At 38.8% G+C, this 16,792-nt stretch overlaps 1 protein-coding gene across 1 annotated transcript; it reads right to left on the bottom strand.

Annotated features, from left to right (window-relative positions):
* Positions 1–11,107: 11,107 nt before the first annotated feature.
* OR5B12 (olfactory receptor family 5 subfamily B member 12) lies at positions 11,108–12,167 on the bottom strand. Its single transcript, XM_010812946.3, has one exon. It carries the CDS (start codon positions 12,092–12,094, stop codon positions 11,150–11,152), a length of 945 nt encoding a protein of 314 aa, XP_010811248.2. The 5' UTR covers positions 12,095–12,167; the 3' UTR covers positions 11,108–11,149.
* Positions 12,168–16,792: the final 4,625 nt, after the last annotated feature.

The following is a 16,792-nucleotide window of genomic DNA, read 5'->3' as shown; positions in this document are numbered from 1 at the left end:
GGCAGATTCTTTACTGTCTGAGCCACAAGGGAAATCCAAGAATACTGGAGTGGGTAGCCTATCCCTTCTCCAGCAGCTCTTCCCGACCTAGGAATTGAACCAGGGATTCCTGCATTGCAGGTGGATTCTTTACCAGTTGAGCTACCAGTGAAGCCCAGAATACACAGAACTATACAGAAAAGATTTCAATGACCCAGATAACCATGATGGTGTGATCAGTAACCTAGAGCCAGACATCTTCGAGTGCAAAGCCAAGTGTGCCTTAGGAAGCATCACTATGAACAAGGCTAGTGGAGGTGATGGAATTCCAGCTGGGCTATTAAAAATCCTAAAAGATGATGCTGTGAAAGTGCTACACTCAGTATGCCAGCAAATCTGGAAAACTTAGCAGTGGCCACAGAACTGGAAAAGGTCAGTTTTCATTTCAGTCCCAAAGAAAGGCAATGCCAAAGAATGTTCAAACTACCACACAATTGCACTCATTTCACACACTAGCAAAGCAATTCTCAAAATTCTCCAAGCTAGGCTTCAACAGTACATGATCCGATAACTCCCAGATGTTCAAGATGGATTTAGAAAAAGCAGACAAACCAGAGATCAAATTGCCAACATCCACTGGATCACAGAAAAAGCAAGAGGATTCCAGAAAAAGATCTACTTCTTCTTCATTGACTATGCTAAAGCTTTTGACTCTGTGAATCCTAACAAACTAACGAAAATTTTTCAAGAGATGGGAATTCCAGACCACCATACCAGCCTTCTGAGAAATCTATATGCAGGTCAAGAAGCAACAATTAGAACAATGGACTGGTTCCAAATTGGGAAAGGAGTACGTCAAGGCTGTATATTGTTACCGTGCTTATTTAACTTATGTGCAGAGTACATCACGAGAAATGCTTGGCTGGATTAAGCACAAGCTGGAATAAAGATCGCTGGGAGAAATATCAGTAACCTCACATATGCAGATAACACCATCTTTATGGCAGAAAGAGAAGAGGAACTAAAGAGCCTCTTGATGAAGTTAAAACAGAAGAGTGAAAAAGTTGGCTTAAAACTCAACATTCAAAAAACTAAGATCATGGCATGAGGTTCCATCACTTCAAGGCAAACAGGTGGGGAAACAATGGAAACAATGACAGACTTTATTTTCTTGGGATCCAAAATCACTGCAGATGGTGACTGCAGCCATGAAATTAAAAGACGCTTGCTTGGAAGAAAAGTTATGACCAACCTAGAAATTATATTAAAAAGTGGAGACATCACTTTGCTAACACAGAGCTATCTAGTCAAAGCCATGGTTCTTCCAGTAGTCATGTATGGATGTGAGAATTGAACCATAAAGAAGGCTGAGCACTGAAGAACTGATGCTTTTGAACTGTGGTGTTGGAGAAGACTCTTGAGAGTCCCTTGGACTGCAAGGAGATCAAACCAGTCAATCTTAATGGAAATCAACCCTGAATATTCATTGGAAGAACTGATGCTGAAGCTGAAACTCCAATACTTTGGCCACCTGATGCAAAGAACTGACTCATTGGAAAAGATGCCAATGGGGAAAGATTGACAGTAGGAGGAGAGGGAAGGCAGAAAATGAGATGGTAGAATGACATCACTGACTGGATGGACATGAGTTTGAGTAAACTCCAGAAGATGGTGAAGAACAGAGAAGACTGGCATGCTGTAGTCCATGGGGTTGCAAAAAGTCAGACACGACTGAGTGACAACCCCCTTCAGCTTAAGTGATTTCCAGGGAATTTAAAAAAGATGTGTGTGTGTTAGTCACTCAGTCATGTTCGACTCTATGTGACCCCATGGACTGTAGCCCACCAGGATCCTCTGTCCATGGGATTCTCCAGGCAAGAATACTGGAGTGAGTTGCCATTCTCTTCTCTTGGGGATCTTCTCACTCCAGGGATTGAACTTGGGTCTTCTGCATTGCAGGTGGACTCTTTACCATCTGAGCCACCAAGGAGCTGCATTTAAAAATACAGTGCTCTTTTCATTTGATCACATTATTTTTCTCTTTTTCCCCTCTTTGCGAGCCCTAAATTAAAATCTAGGACATTCAAAAATGACTACATATATGGAGACATTGGAAAGTGACCACAATTACCCAGGAAAAGTTCAGAAAAGATCTGAAAAGACCTTAAGTTTACATTCCAGGCTGATTGTTGGCATCCTACAACAATAAAAAAGCAAAAACAAGTAACAAAAGCAATAACAGAAAGCATCAAACCCTAGGGAAAGAAGAGAATCTTATGTCCAGAATTGTAGATTAAATTGCTTAGTTTTAAACAGTAACAACAACAAATCACTAGGCAAACAAACAAACAAGAAAGTCTGTCTGATTCAAAGGGAAAAAAATAAACAGAAACTGTCTCTGAAAAAGACCTGATTTTAGATTACTAAACAAAAACATTAAAACAGCTGTCTTTAAAATGCTCAAAGAACTGAAGGAAGATGTGCAAAAAGTCAAGAAAACAACATGTGAACAAAATGGAAATCTCAATAAAGAGATAGAAAACCTAACAGTAGAAGCTATCCCTGAGGAAAACCAGATGTTACTCTAACAAGAAAAAATTTAAATTAGATAACACAAATCTGGTCAAAGAACTAAAGGATACCAAGTCTGAAAATTCAAAGGAAAATGTGAGAACAATGTCTCACCAAACAGAGAACATCAATATAAATATACAAATTATTTCAAAAACCAAATAGAAATTTTAAGTTGAAAATAAATGAAATATAAAATTTACCAAAGTTGATTAGTAACAAATTTAAGCTGACAGAATAAAAAATTAAAGAGTTTTAAGATAGCCAGTCTGAGGAACAAAAATTCAAAAGTAATGAAGAAAATTAAACAGTCTCCGAGACAAACAGGATGCTATCAAGAGTACCAATATATGTATAATGGGGGATCTTAAAAGAAGAGAGAAACTGCAAACAGAATATTTGAAGAAGTGATGCCCAAAATGTTCCCAAGTCTGAGGAAAGAATGAAATATATATATAGATTCAGATATTTTAGCCAAGTGAGACTTAAAATATTAATGACAAAATTATTAACATATTTATAACATTACATATAATTTGTTATTGCTTCAAGAATCCACCTACAATGCAGGAGACCCCGGTTCATTTTCTGGGTTGGGAAGATCCCCTGGAGAAGGGATAGGCTACCCACTGCAGTATTCTTGGGCTTCCCTGGTGGCTCAGTTGATTAAAAATCCACCTGCAATGCGAGAGACCTGGGTTTGATCCCTGGGTTGGGAAGATTCCCTGGAGGAGGGTATGGCAATGCATTCCAGTATTCTTGCTTGGAGAATCCCCATGGACAGAGGGACCTGGCAGGCTGCAGTCCAGGGGGTTGCAAAGAGTTGGACTTGACTGAGCCACTACGCATAGCACATCACCTTGTAATTCTTGGTGCTTAAAAGTTTTAAATCAAACATTATATATTTAAGTCCATTAAAGTATGCCTTCAACTCTTCCTATCTGATCTGATCTGATCATATTAATCATTCTTTTTTTTTCTTCTTACAAGATTACATTGCTTTACACAGGCATTTATTTTCCTAACTAAATTTCCATCTTAATAAATTATCTAAAAGTAATATATTTTACATGATAATTTTAATTGAGGAAACATGTAAAGCATGGAAAGAAATATAACTTTAGGCCTGCCCACCCAGCGCTGTGGGAGCAGGCACACACAGTCTGGCTGTACTGCAGCAGCCAGGCCTGGGCTGATAGGGAGACCTGCAGTGACATGGACTAGGCTTTTGTTTATTTGTTTATTTCTTTATTTGTTTATTTCTTAGGTTTTATTTCTATCAAAAATAAAACTGCTCTAAGAGGAACAAGATGGCAGAGGAGTAGGTGGATGTGGAATACATCTCTCTCTACAGACACATCAGGAATACACCTTCAGACACAGAAGTGCATGCAGAACGCCAGCTGAGAGCAGACAGGAGTAACTGACCAGCAGAAAAGAATATATAGACCCATGCAAAACTCGAGATCAAGCCCTGAGCCTTCGGAGTAGGAGTGCTGACTCCAAGACCCTAGACTACCAGAGAACTAACCCTAGGGTGTATCAAATAGTGAGAACTCACACAAAGGAAACCACTGGAATACAAGACCCAGCATCACCCAACCACCAATAACAGCCTGTGCAGGACACTTCATCTAAACAACAAACAAAACAAAAATACAAACCCAGTCATCAGCAGGCAGGAGTACTACCTCACTGAGCCTTGCCCATCAGAGGAAAACAAACAAACAAATAAACAAACAAAGTGAAAGTGAAGTCACTCAGTCGAGTCCGACTCTTTGCCACCCCGTGGACTCAGCACAAATCTCACCCTATAAGAAGCTTACACAAACCAGTGGACCAACCTTAGAGGGCAGAAACCAAAAGGAACACAGAATTCAGCCTTGAAGCATGGGAAAAGGAGACCTCAAATACAATAAGTTAAAAAAATAAGAGAAGGCAGAGAAATGCTACACAAATGAAGGAACAAACTAGAAACATAGAAGTCCAAATAAATGAAGAGGAAATAGGCAAACTACCTGAAAAATAATTCAGAATAATGATAGTAAAGATGATCAAAAACCTTGAAAGCAAAATGGAGAAAATGCAACAATCAACTCACAAAGACCTAGAAGAATTAAAGAATAAACATTCAGAGACAAACAACACAATTACTGAAATTAAAAAGTCCTCTAGAAGGAATCAACAGTAAAATATCTGAAGCAGAGTGAGTCAGTGAGCTGGAAGACAAAATGGTGGAAATAACTGCTGAAGAGCAGAATAAAGTAAAAAGAATGAAAAGAACTGAGGATGGTCTCAGGGACATCTGGGACAATATCAAACACACCAACATTTGAATTATAGGGGTCCCAGAAGTAGAAGAGAAAAAGAAAGGATATGAGAAAATTTTTGAAGAGATTATAGTTGAAAATTTCCCCAACATGGAAAAGGAAATAGTCAATCAAGTCCAAGAGGCACAAAGAGTCCCATGCAGGATAAATCCAAGGAGAAACACACCAAGACACATACATAATCAAACTAACAAAGACTAAACACAAAGAAAGAATATTAAAAGCAGCAAGGGAGAAGCAACAAGTAACATACAAGGGAAGCCCCATATGCTTAACAGCTGATCTTTCAGCAGAAGCTCTGCAGGCCAGAAGGGAATGGCAGGATATATTTAAAGTACTGAAAAGGAAAAATTTACAACCAAGATTACTGTACCTGGCAAGGATCTCATTCAAAATTGATGGAGAAATAAAAAGATTTTCAGACAAGCAAAAGTTAAGAGAATTCAGTACCACCAAACCAGCTTCACAACAAATGTTAAAAGGACCTATATAGTCAAGAAATACAAGAGAAGAAAAAAGATCTACAAAATTAATCCCAAACAATTAAGAAAATGGCAATAAGAACATATATATCAATAATTACTTTAAATGTAAATGGATTAAATGCTCCAACCAAAAGTCACAGACTGGTTGATGGATACAAAATAAGACCCATATATATGCTGTCTACAAGAAACCCACTTCAGACCTCAAGATACATATACACTGAAAGTGAGAGGATGGAAAAATATACTCCATGCAAATGGGAAGCAAAAGAAAACTGGAGTAGCAATCCTCATATCAGACAAAATAGACCTTAAAATAAAGACTACTAGAGATAAGGAAGGACATTGCATAATGATCAAGGGATCAATCCAAGAGGAAGACATAACAATTGTAAATATCTATGCACCCAACACAGAAGTACTTCAATACATAAGACAAACACTAACAGACATAAAAGGAGAAATTAACAGTAGCACAATAATAGTAGGAGACTTTAACACCCCATTCACACCATGGACAGATCATCAAAACAGGAAATTAATAAGGAAACCCAAGTCCTAAATAATACATTAGATGAGATGGATCTCATTGATATCTTCAGGACATTCCATCCAAATGCAGAAGAATATACCTTCTTCTCAAGTGCACATGGAACATTCTCCAGGATAGACCACATTTTGGGTTGCAAATCAAGCCTCAGTAAATTTAAGAAAATTGAAATCATATCAAGCATCTTCTCCAACCACAATGCTATGAGACTAGATATCAATTACAAGGGAAAAAAAAAAAAAAACTGTAAGAAACACAAACACATGTAGATTAAGCAACACACTTCTAAATAACCAACAGGTTACTGAAGAAATCAAAAGGGAAATAAAAAAATATCTAGAAACAAATGACAATGAAAACATGACAACTCAAAATTTATGGGATGCAGCAAAAGCAGTCCTAAGAGGGAAGTTTATACCAACAATCCGACCTCAAAAAACAAGAAAAACATTGAATAGACAGCCTAATATTACACCTAAAACAACTGGAAAAAGAAGAACAAAAAAAAAAATTAATATAAGGAAAGAAACCATAAAGGTCAGAGCAGAAGTAAGTGAAAAAGAAATGAAAGAAATAATAGTAAAGATTAATAAAATTAAAAGCTGGTTCTTTGAGAAGGTAAACAAAATTGGCAAACCTTTAGCTAGACTCATCAAGAGAAAAAGAAGAATCAAATCAACAAAATTAGAAATGAAAAAGGAGTGGTTACAACAGACAATGCAGAAATACAAAGGATTATGTGAGACTACTATTAACAATTCTATGGCAATAAAATGGATAACCTGGAAGAAAAGGACAGATTTTTAGAAAAGTTAAATCTTCCAAGACTGAACCAGGAAGAAATAGAAATTATGAACAACCCAATTACAAGCACTGAAATTGAAGCTGTGATCAAAAATCTCCCCAAAAAACAAAAGCCCAGAACCAGATGGCTTCACAGGAGAATTCTATCAAACATTTATAGAAGAGCTAGTGCCTATCCTTCTAAAACTCTTTCAAAAAATTGCAGAGGAAGGAACACTTCCAAACGCATTCTACGAGGCCACCCTGATATCAAAACCAGACAAACACAACACTAAAAAAGAAAACTACAGGCCAATATCACTGATGAACATAGATGCAAAAATCCTCAACAAAATTTTAGCAAACAGAATTCAGCAACACATCAAAAATCTCATACACCATGATCAAGTTGGGTTTATTCCAGGAATACAAGGATTCTTCAATATACAGAAATCAATCAATCAATGTGATACACCATATCAACAAATTGAAAGACAAAAACCATGTGATCATCTCAATAGATGCAGAAAAAGACTTTGACAAAATTCAGCACCCATTTATGACTAACACTTTTCCAAAAATGGGCATAGAAGGAACCTACCTCAACATAGTAAACGCCATATATGATAAGCCTACAGCAAATATTATTCTTAATGGTGAAAAACTGAAAGCATTCCCTCTAAGATCAGGAACAAGACAAAAGCGTCCACTTTCACTACTATTATTCAACATAGTTCTGAAAGTTCTAGCTACAGCAATCAGAGAAGAAAAATAAATAAAAGGAATCCAGATCGGAAAAGAAGAAGTAAAGCTCTCACTGTTTGTAGATGACATGATACTGTACACAGAAATCCCTAAAGATAGTATCAGAAAACTACTAGAGCTAATCAGTGAATTTAGCAAACTTGCAGGATACAGAATCAATGCACAGAAATCACCTGCATTTCTATATACTAACAATGAAAAATCAGAAAAAGAAATTAAGGAATCAATCCCATTCACCATTGTAACAAAAAGAATTAAATATCTTGGAATAAACTCACCTAAGGAGACAAAAGAACTGTACACAGAAAATTATAAGACACTGATGAAAGAAATCAAAGATGACATAAACAGATGGAGAGATATTCCATGTTCCTGGGTAGGAAGAATCAATATTGTGAAAATGACTACACTACCAAATGCAACCTACCAATTCAATGTGATCCCTATCAAATTACCAATGGCATCTTTCACAGAACTAGAACAAAAAATATCACATTCTATATGAAAACATAAAAGACACCAAATAGCCAAAGCAGTCTTGAGAAAGAAGAATGGAACTGAAGGAATCAACTTCCTGACTTCAGATTACACTACAAAGCTACAGTCATCAAGACCACATGGTACTGGCACAAAAACAGAAATACAGACCAAGGGAACAAGACAGAAAGTCCAGAAATAAACCCATGCAACCTACGGGTACCTTATTTTTCACAAAGGAGGCAGGAATATACAATGGGGCAAAGATAGCCTCTTCAATAAATGGTGCTGGAAAAACTGGACAGCTACATGTAAAAGAATGAAATTAGAACACTTCCTAACAACATACACAAAGATAAACTCAAAATGGATTAAAGACTTAAGTGAAAGACCAGAAACTATAAAATCCTTAGAGGAAACCATAAGCAGAACTCTCAATGACATAAATCAAAGCAAGATCCTCTATGACCTACCTCTTAGAGTAATGGAAATAAAAACAAAAGTAAACAAGTGGGACGTGATTAAATTTAAAAACTCTTGCACAGCAAAGGAAACTACAAGCAAGGTGAAAAGACAACCCTCAGAATGAGAGAAAATGACAGCTAATGAAACAACTAACAAAGCATTGATTTCCAAAATATACAAGCAGCTCATATAACTCAATACCAGAAAAACAAACAACCCAATCAAAAAGTGGGGAGAAGACCTAAACAGACATTCTCCAAAGAAGACATACAGATGATTCACAAACACTTGAAAAAAATGCTCAACATCGCTCATTATTAGAGAAATGCAAATCAAAACCACAAAGAGATATCACCTCACATCAGTCAGAATGGCCATCATCAAAAAGTCTACAAACAATAAATGCTGGAGAAAGTGTGGAGAAAAGGGAACACTCTTGCACTGTTAGTGGGAATGTAAACTGATACCGCCATTATGGAAGATGATATGGAGATTCCTTTAAAAACTAGGAATAACACCACCATATGACCCAGCAATACTACTCCTAGGCATATACCCTGAGGAAACCAGGATTGAAAACGACACATGTATTCCATTGTTCATTGCAGCACTATTAACAACAGCTAGAATATGGAAGCAGCCTAGATGTCCATCGATACATGAATTGATAAAGATGTTGTGGTACATATACACAATGGAATATTACTCAGCCATAAAAAGGAACACATGTGAGTCAGTTCTGATGAGGTGGATGAACCTAGAACCTATTATACAGAGTGAACTGAGTCAGAAAGAGAAAGGTAAACATCACATTACAATGCACATATATGGAATCTAGGAAAATGGTTCTGAGGAATTTATTTACAGGGCAGCAATGGAGAAACAGACATAGAGAATAGACTTACGGACATGGGGAGAGGGGAGGAGAGAGTGAGATGTATGGAAAGAGCAACATGGAAACTTACATTACCATATGTAAAATAGATAGCCAACGGGAATTTTCTGTATGGCTCAGGAAACTCAAACAGGGGCTCTGTATTAACCTAGAGGGGTGGAATGGGGAGGGAGATGGGAGGGAGGTTCAAAAGGGAGGGGATATATGTGTACCTATGGCTGATTAATGTTGAGTTTGACAGAAAACAACAAAATTCTGTAAAGCAATTATCCTTCAATAAATATATAAATTAAAAAGAAAAGAAATTTTATTAAAAACAAGAACAAACAAAAAGGCAATAAGAAAGCAATACTAAGATCTTTGGAACTATTTTCATAAAGGTTAATTTTTTAAAATATAAAACCACAATGAGGTACCATTTCATGCCAGTCAGAATGGCTGCTATCCAAAAGTCTATAAGCAATAAATGCTGGAGAGGGTGTGGAGAAAAGGGGACCCTCTTACACTGTTGGTGGGAATGAAAACCAGTACAGCCACTATGGAGAACAGTGTGGAGATTCCTTAAAAAATTGGAAATAGAACTGCCATAAAACCCAGCAATCCCACTGCTGGGCATACACACTGAGGAAACCAGAATTGAAAGAGACACGTGTACCCCAATGTTCATTGCAGCACTGTTTATAATAGCCAGGACATGGAAGCAACCTAGATGTCCATCAGCAGATGAATGGATAAGAAAGCTGTGGTACATATACACAATGGAGTATTACTCAGCCATTAAAAAGAATACATTTGAATCAGTTCTAATGAGGTGGATGAAACTGGAGCCTATTATACAGAGTGAAGTAAGCCAGAAAGAAAAACACCAATACAATGTACTAACACATATATATGGAATTTAGAAAGATGGTAATGATAACCCTGTATGCAAGACAGCAAAAGAGACACAGATGTATAGAACAGTCTTTTGGACTCTGTGGGAGAAGGTGAGGGTGGGATGATTTGGGAGAATGTCATTGAAATATGTGTATTATCCTATGTGAAATGTCACCAGTCTAGGTTCAATGCATGATACAGGATGCTCGGGGCTGATGCACTGGGATGACCCAGAGGGATGGTATAGGGAGGGAGGTGGGAGGGGGATTCAGGATGGGGAATGCATGTACACCTGTGGCGGATTCATGTCAATGTATGGCAAAACCAATACAATATTGTAAAGTAAAAAAAAAAAAAGAAAGAAAGAAAGAAAAATAAATTAATTAATTAAATAGAATTTAGGGGAAAAAAAAACAACAACAAATATAAAACCTGCTGCATTTTCATATGTGAAAGGACAAGGTGAAATATAATTTTAAAAAAGTAAATAGATAATATTTATATACATTATATATACTAACATAGTCTATTTTCATAAGTCAAAATATTTATATTAACACTATATTCTCAGACACCAAAATATAGTTCTACATACTATAACAGTAGATCTATCTCATGTCTGTCCTAAGTTTTTCCATCTGTAGTTGTTTGGGTTTCATGAGTTTCTCATGAATGACATGCATGTGTGCATATGCTAACATATGCATGTAAATGTGTATGTTCTTGTGAGAGTGTGGGTGAACATGCTTATTAAGAAGAATTTTTGTAACATGAACTCCATGTTCATGAATGATTTTTCTTAACCTATTACTCCTAGGTCTGATTTTTTTTTTTAAGATTTTGGGTTTGTAGACTTAATCAACAGTTGGAGAACCTACTGTAAGAAATTAGAAAATTGGAAATAAACAGTTACATATTTTTCTCAGATGAATCCAAAGTGGATGGACAGTGCCTTACTGTAAATTCAAGGTTTTTAAAGTATGAATCCTATAGAAGACTTTGCCTTCCCCACAGCCGTCTTAAAGGCACTCTTGACCTCCTTGTTCCTCAGGCTGTAGACCAGTGGATTCAGCATGGGGATGACCATGGCACAGAACACGGACGCCATTTTGTCTGCGCTCATGGAGTGGCTGGAGCTGGGCTGTAAGTACATGAAGATGCCTGTCCCGTAGAAGATGGAGACAGCAGTGAGGTGGGAAGCACAGGTGGAAAAGGCCTTCTGGCGTCCTTCAGAAGAGCGCATCCTCAGAATGGTGATAAATATAAACAGGTAGGAGATGAAGATGACAAGGACAGAAAAAAGAGCGTTGAAACCCACCACAAAGAAAATAACCATCTCACTGACGTAGTTGTCTGAGCATGAGAGAGCCAGCAGAGGAGGAGCGTCACAAAAGAAGTGATTGACCACGTTGGCCCTACAGAAGGAGAGCCTGAAAACGTTCCCAGTGTGGACGGAGGCATTCAGGAAGCCACAGCAGTAGCAGCCTACGAGCAGACGTGCGCACGCTTTGGTCGTCATGGCCGTGGTGTAGTGCAGGGGTTTGCACACGGCGGCATAGCGGTCATAAGCCATTGCGGCCAAGAGGAAACTTTCTACGGTGATAAAGGCTACGAAGAAGAAGAACTGGGTGACACAAGCCTCGTAGGAAATGGTTTTGTCTCCTGTGAGGAATCCAGCCATCACTTTGGGAGTGACAGCTGAGGAGTAACCAAAGTCCACCAGCGAGAGTTGGCTGAGAAAGAAGTACATGGGCGTGTGGAGACGAGAGTCCAGCAGGATCAGCTCGGTCATCCCCAGGTTCCCAACCAGGGTGAGGAGGTAGATGAGAGAGAAAGTGATGAAGAGCAGGATCTGCACTTGCGGGTCATCGGATAACCCCACAAGGAGGAACTCAGTCACCTCTGTAGCGTTTTCCATGGAGATCAACTGGGAATTGTGTGCCTGCTCTGTAGCAATGGGAAAATAGAATGAAAATAATAAATGAAAGGAAGGCTCCATTGAAGTCAATTATCATGATCACTCTGTGCTTTATTTCAGTATTAAAATAACTTGTTTCCAGGAGTGTTTAGATTTAAAGCCTGACCACAACAGCTAAATTATGTTATTTAAAGGTCATAGAGTATCCCAGTTAAAAGGATTTGGAGGTAATGCATCCCAGCCTCCTAACTTCATTTGTCACTCAGCTGTGTCCAACTCTGTGACCCCATGAACATTAGCCGACCAGGCTCCTCTGTCCATGGGATTCTCCAGGCAAGAATACTGGAGTGGGTTGCCATTTCCTTCTCCATCTTAACTTTATAGAAGACTGAATTAAGTTAAAGGCAAGAAAAGAAAGAATTTATGCTATTTCATCAGATTGGTTGCTAACTAGAACAGCTCTGGCTCCCAATTCAAAGTTTCCAAAACAAAAACAAAAATTATTCTTTAAACTAAACTAAACTTAGTAAAATACATATGAAATTGGATTAATTTTACTTCAGCTTACTTTTTTTGGCTTTCCATTGTGTCAAGAACAGTGTTGTATATAGCCTAAAATGTTCTCACTATACTGTACAATAAATAGGGTATATAATTTACCCCATAGTAGAAAACAGTAGAAATTCGTGCCCAGGGAATAAAGACATCTATAAAATAACAGTTTTTAACTTTTACTAAATCCATGCAGCTTTTAACTTCTGCATTCAAATGTTCCTGATCTGGATTCATGTTATAGCCATATTAAAAGATGCAACTTCCAGCATCACCATGTACAGAACTGACGAACTTCTTTTCTGGTGGCATGCAACATCACTTGGCTGTCAGTTATCCCATCAATTTTTCCCAGCAGCCAACGAGATTGGTAACACAAACTCAAACTCTGTCAGTTGCTAGATATTATAATTCAAACAGCAGGTTTGATCTATCTGTACTGGAGAGGTGGATGGCCTAAGATATGACTTGCCAATAAGGGTGAAATCAAGGGACGGATAGCATCATTCATGTCGTTTTCCCTGCAAATTCCTTCTACTAAATGATTTTAAATATGGTGGTCTGGGATAGACTCATTCACAAAAATGAGAGTTTTTAGCAAATGCCTGAACGGAGTAGGGGAGCAGGCCTTGAGTATACATGGGGGAAGAGCACAGCCCAGGCAATGAAAATGAAAATGTTAGTCACTCAGTTCCGTCCCTCTCTTTGCAACCCCAAGGACTGCAGTCTGTCAGGATCCTCTGTCCATGGAATTCTCCAGGCAAGAGTCCTGCAGTGGGGACGTTCTCCAAGGGATCTTCCCAACCCAGGGATCAAACCCGGGTCTCCTGCATTGCAGGCAGATTCTTTACCCTCTGAGCCACAAAAGAAACCCATAACCCAGGCAGAGGAAACAGCAAATGCATGGCACTGGGATTTAAACATGCCAAGATTGTTCCAGGAACAGCAAGAAAACCAATAAGGCTGCAGTTGGAAGGTGAGAGAAGTACAGCAGTGTGAAGCAAAGAAGACTTCACACACTTCTTTAAGTTAATTTAAGTTAAGTTAACTTTTATTCTGAAAGAGATTGGAAAGCATCATAGGATTTGAACCCAAAGGGACCTCATCTGAATTCTTTGAACAGAATCACTCTGGTAGGTCTGTAGGTACTTGTATTTAGCAAGATAAAGATGAAAGTTGCAAAAGAAATTATAGGTTATTATATTATTCCAGGTAAGAGAAGATGATTGTTTAGACCAAGCTCGTAGTGAGAGAGATAATAAAAAGTTGTTCAATTTTGGATATATTTCAAAAATAGAGCTGACTGGATTTACTGATACACTGCATATTGATGGTAGAGAGAGGGGTCAGCCCTGACTCCTGTTTTTGAATAGTGATACAAAGAATGGTGGGAAAGGAGCAGATACTTGGGACAAAGAGAAAAAGAAATCATCACTAAGTCTGAGATTCCTTTTGGCCATCCAAGTAAAAGTATTGCATCAACAGCTCTGATACAGCAGTCTGGAGCTCAGAAGAGATGGCCAGATACCTCAGTTTAGTTCAGTTCAGTCACTCAGTTGTGTCTGACTCTTTGTGACCCCATGGTCTGCAGCATGCCAGGCTTCCCTGTCCACCACCAACTCCCAGAGTTTGCTCAAGCTCGTGTCCATTGAGTCGATGATGCCATCCAACCATTTCATCCTCTGTCATCCCCTTCTCCTCCTAGAGAGAAAAAGTCTCAAATTAGATTAATTTTAACTTTCTTAGGCTTCCCTGGAGAAGGCAATGGCACCCCACTCCAGTACTCTTGCCTGGAAAATCCCATGGACGGAGGAGCCTGGTAGGCTGCAATCTGTGGGGTTGCAAAGAGTCAGACACGACTGAGTGACTTCACTTTCACTTTTCACTTTCATGCATTGGAGAAGGAAATGGCAACCCACTTCAGTGTTCTTGACTGGAGAATCCCAGGGACAGCAGAGCCTGGTGGGCTGCCGACTATGGGGTCGCACAGACTCAGACACAACTGAAGCAACTTAGCAGCAGCAGGCTTCCCTAGTGGCTCAATTGGTAAAGAATCCACCTGCAATACAGGAGATCTCCTGCAATGCCAAAGACTTGGGTTTGATCTCTGGGTTAGGAAAATCCCCTGGAGAAGGAAATGGCAACCCAACTCCTGTATTCTTGCCTGGAAAATCCCTTGGACAGAGGAACCTGGTGGGCTACAAACCATTGTGTCACAAGAGTCGGACACAACTTAGCAGCTAAACCACCACCATGAAACCTCTTGGAAATTTCTGATGGCTCAGCATACATATGTAATATTAAATCCAACACATTAAAACACCAAAGGCGCTTCCCTGGTGAGTCAGTGGTAAAAAAAAAGAAAAAAACCTGCCTGTCAATGCAGGAGACATGAGTTTAATCCCTGATCCAGAAAGAGCCCACATGTTGCTAAGCATCTAAGCCCATGCACCCCAACTGCTGAGCCTGTGCTCTAGAACCTAGGAGCCACGATACTGAGCCCGCATGCCACAGTACTGAAGCCAGAGCCCCCTAGAGCACATGCTCTGTAGCAAGAGACACCACCTCAATGAGAAGCCCTTGAACTGCAACTGGAGTAGCCCCTGCTCACCACAGCTGGAGAAAGCCCACACAGCAACGAAGACCCAGCACAGCCAAAGATAAATAAATAAATAAAAGTTCTTAAAAGTATCAAAGAAAGCGTTTGGACAGACTAATACTAGATTGCTCATAAGGTCTAAAAAATAAAGAGATTTAGTAGCAAAGGGAATATGGGAGAGGAGGTTACTGCCTCCTGAGATAGCTGACCTGTCCCAGGACACAGAGAGATTTTTGGTTACACAAGGGAGGTAGAGAACCTTTGAAGGAAAAGTTAAGTGTGTATTGGGTTATGCTGGTAGTTGACTGTAAATTCCAGAGTGGAATGATATCAGAAGTTGGGCAGGAGTGGAGCTGGGATCAGTAAAGGAGAGATACAGAGATGTGTGGGCATGATTTCGTAGGAGTTGAGGGCTGATATGACAACCCTGAGCTTCGTGCTGAGTGACAGCAATGAATGTAACAATAAGGTGAGTCCTCTGGCCTCAAGGTGAAAATAGGGGTTGGAAGGCAATTAAACAGGCGAGGGTCATGACCGAAGCATGAAGATTTCTGGGCAAAGGTCACTCCTGAGGTTAGTGGTATGAGAGTCATTTATACACAGCAGGGTGACTAGGATATCCTGTTGATTCCTTAAATATTGCTCACTTGAGTAATAGTGTAGATACAAATTTCTCAAATCCTGGAAACAAAATTTGTTCTAGGAATCAATATAAAACTCCCCACCCACTTTCTCCTCCATATGAGAAGTCTTAGGTTTTAGTACAATTCTCCTGGAGGGAAAATAAAGATAAAGCTTGTTAGTCAAGATGACTACTATGATCACGTTCCCTAAAAGGGAAAATTGAGGTTGGAATAGTTTAAATAACTTGTTCAAAGTCAAGCAAGCTTATACTTAGCCAAGCAGAGACTCAAGGTCTTCCTGTGCTTTTCTCAGTGTCCCATGATAAATATACTTTGTAAATATATAGATATAAATATAAAAAACATACAACCTAAATATATAGAAGTTCTAATAGGACCTGTATAGTGTTTAGGCAAAAAACTTTCAATTGTATAAAACAGATAAAAGAAATATTCAGAGAACTTAAGCCCCAGCTCTGAATAAATCAAGGGATAAATGGCTTCCTTAATACATTTTCTTGACTATGTCTATTTATGCAAATGTATGCACTTTCATCCAGTTGATTTGTAGGCTTACCTGACTGCCTGAACAATGCAAGATGCAAATCCAGTACCTTCATACGTGAGTTGACCTCAAATCAGAAACTCAGCTAATGAAAGCAAGTAAACATTCTGTTGTGATGCTTTTCTTTAGTGTTTGACCAAAAGGTTTAAAGTTCCCTAGCTGCAGAAAGAAACTGGAGGGAAAAAAGCGGTTTTAGCCTTGGAAGCAGTGAACAAGAGTTCCACTCCTGGGTCTGGTCCTCACTCTTCCTAAATAAGTCACTTAACCTCTTTGAGCTTCAGTATCTTTATCTATAAAATAGAAATAATAAAAAGGCAGTCCCTACAACATCTTGCCTGAGGACTACTGCTATGATAAGA

The sequence above is a fragment of the Bos taurus genome, chromosome 15 (assembly GCF_002263795.3).
Source record: "Bos taurus isolate L1 Dominette 01449 registration number 42190680 breed Hereford chromosome 15, ARS-UCD2.0, whole genome shotgun sequence".
Taxonomy (NCBI): domain Eukaryota; kingdom Metazoa; phylum Chordata; class Mammalia; order Artiodactyla; family Bovidae; genus Bos; species Bos taurus.
This window is presented reverse-complemented; position numbering and strand designations above follow the sequence as displayed.

Excerpts from the sequence above, each read along its gene's own strand:
- OR5B12 (XM_010812946.3), bottom strand. The coding sequence starts at position 12,094 with ATGGAAAACGCTACAGAGGTGACTGAGTTCCTCCTTGTGGGGTTATCC.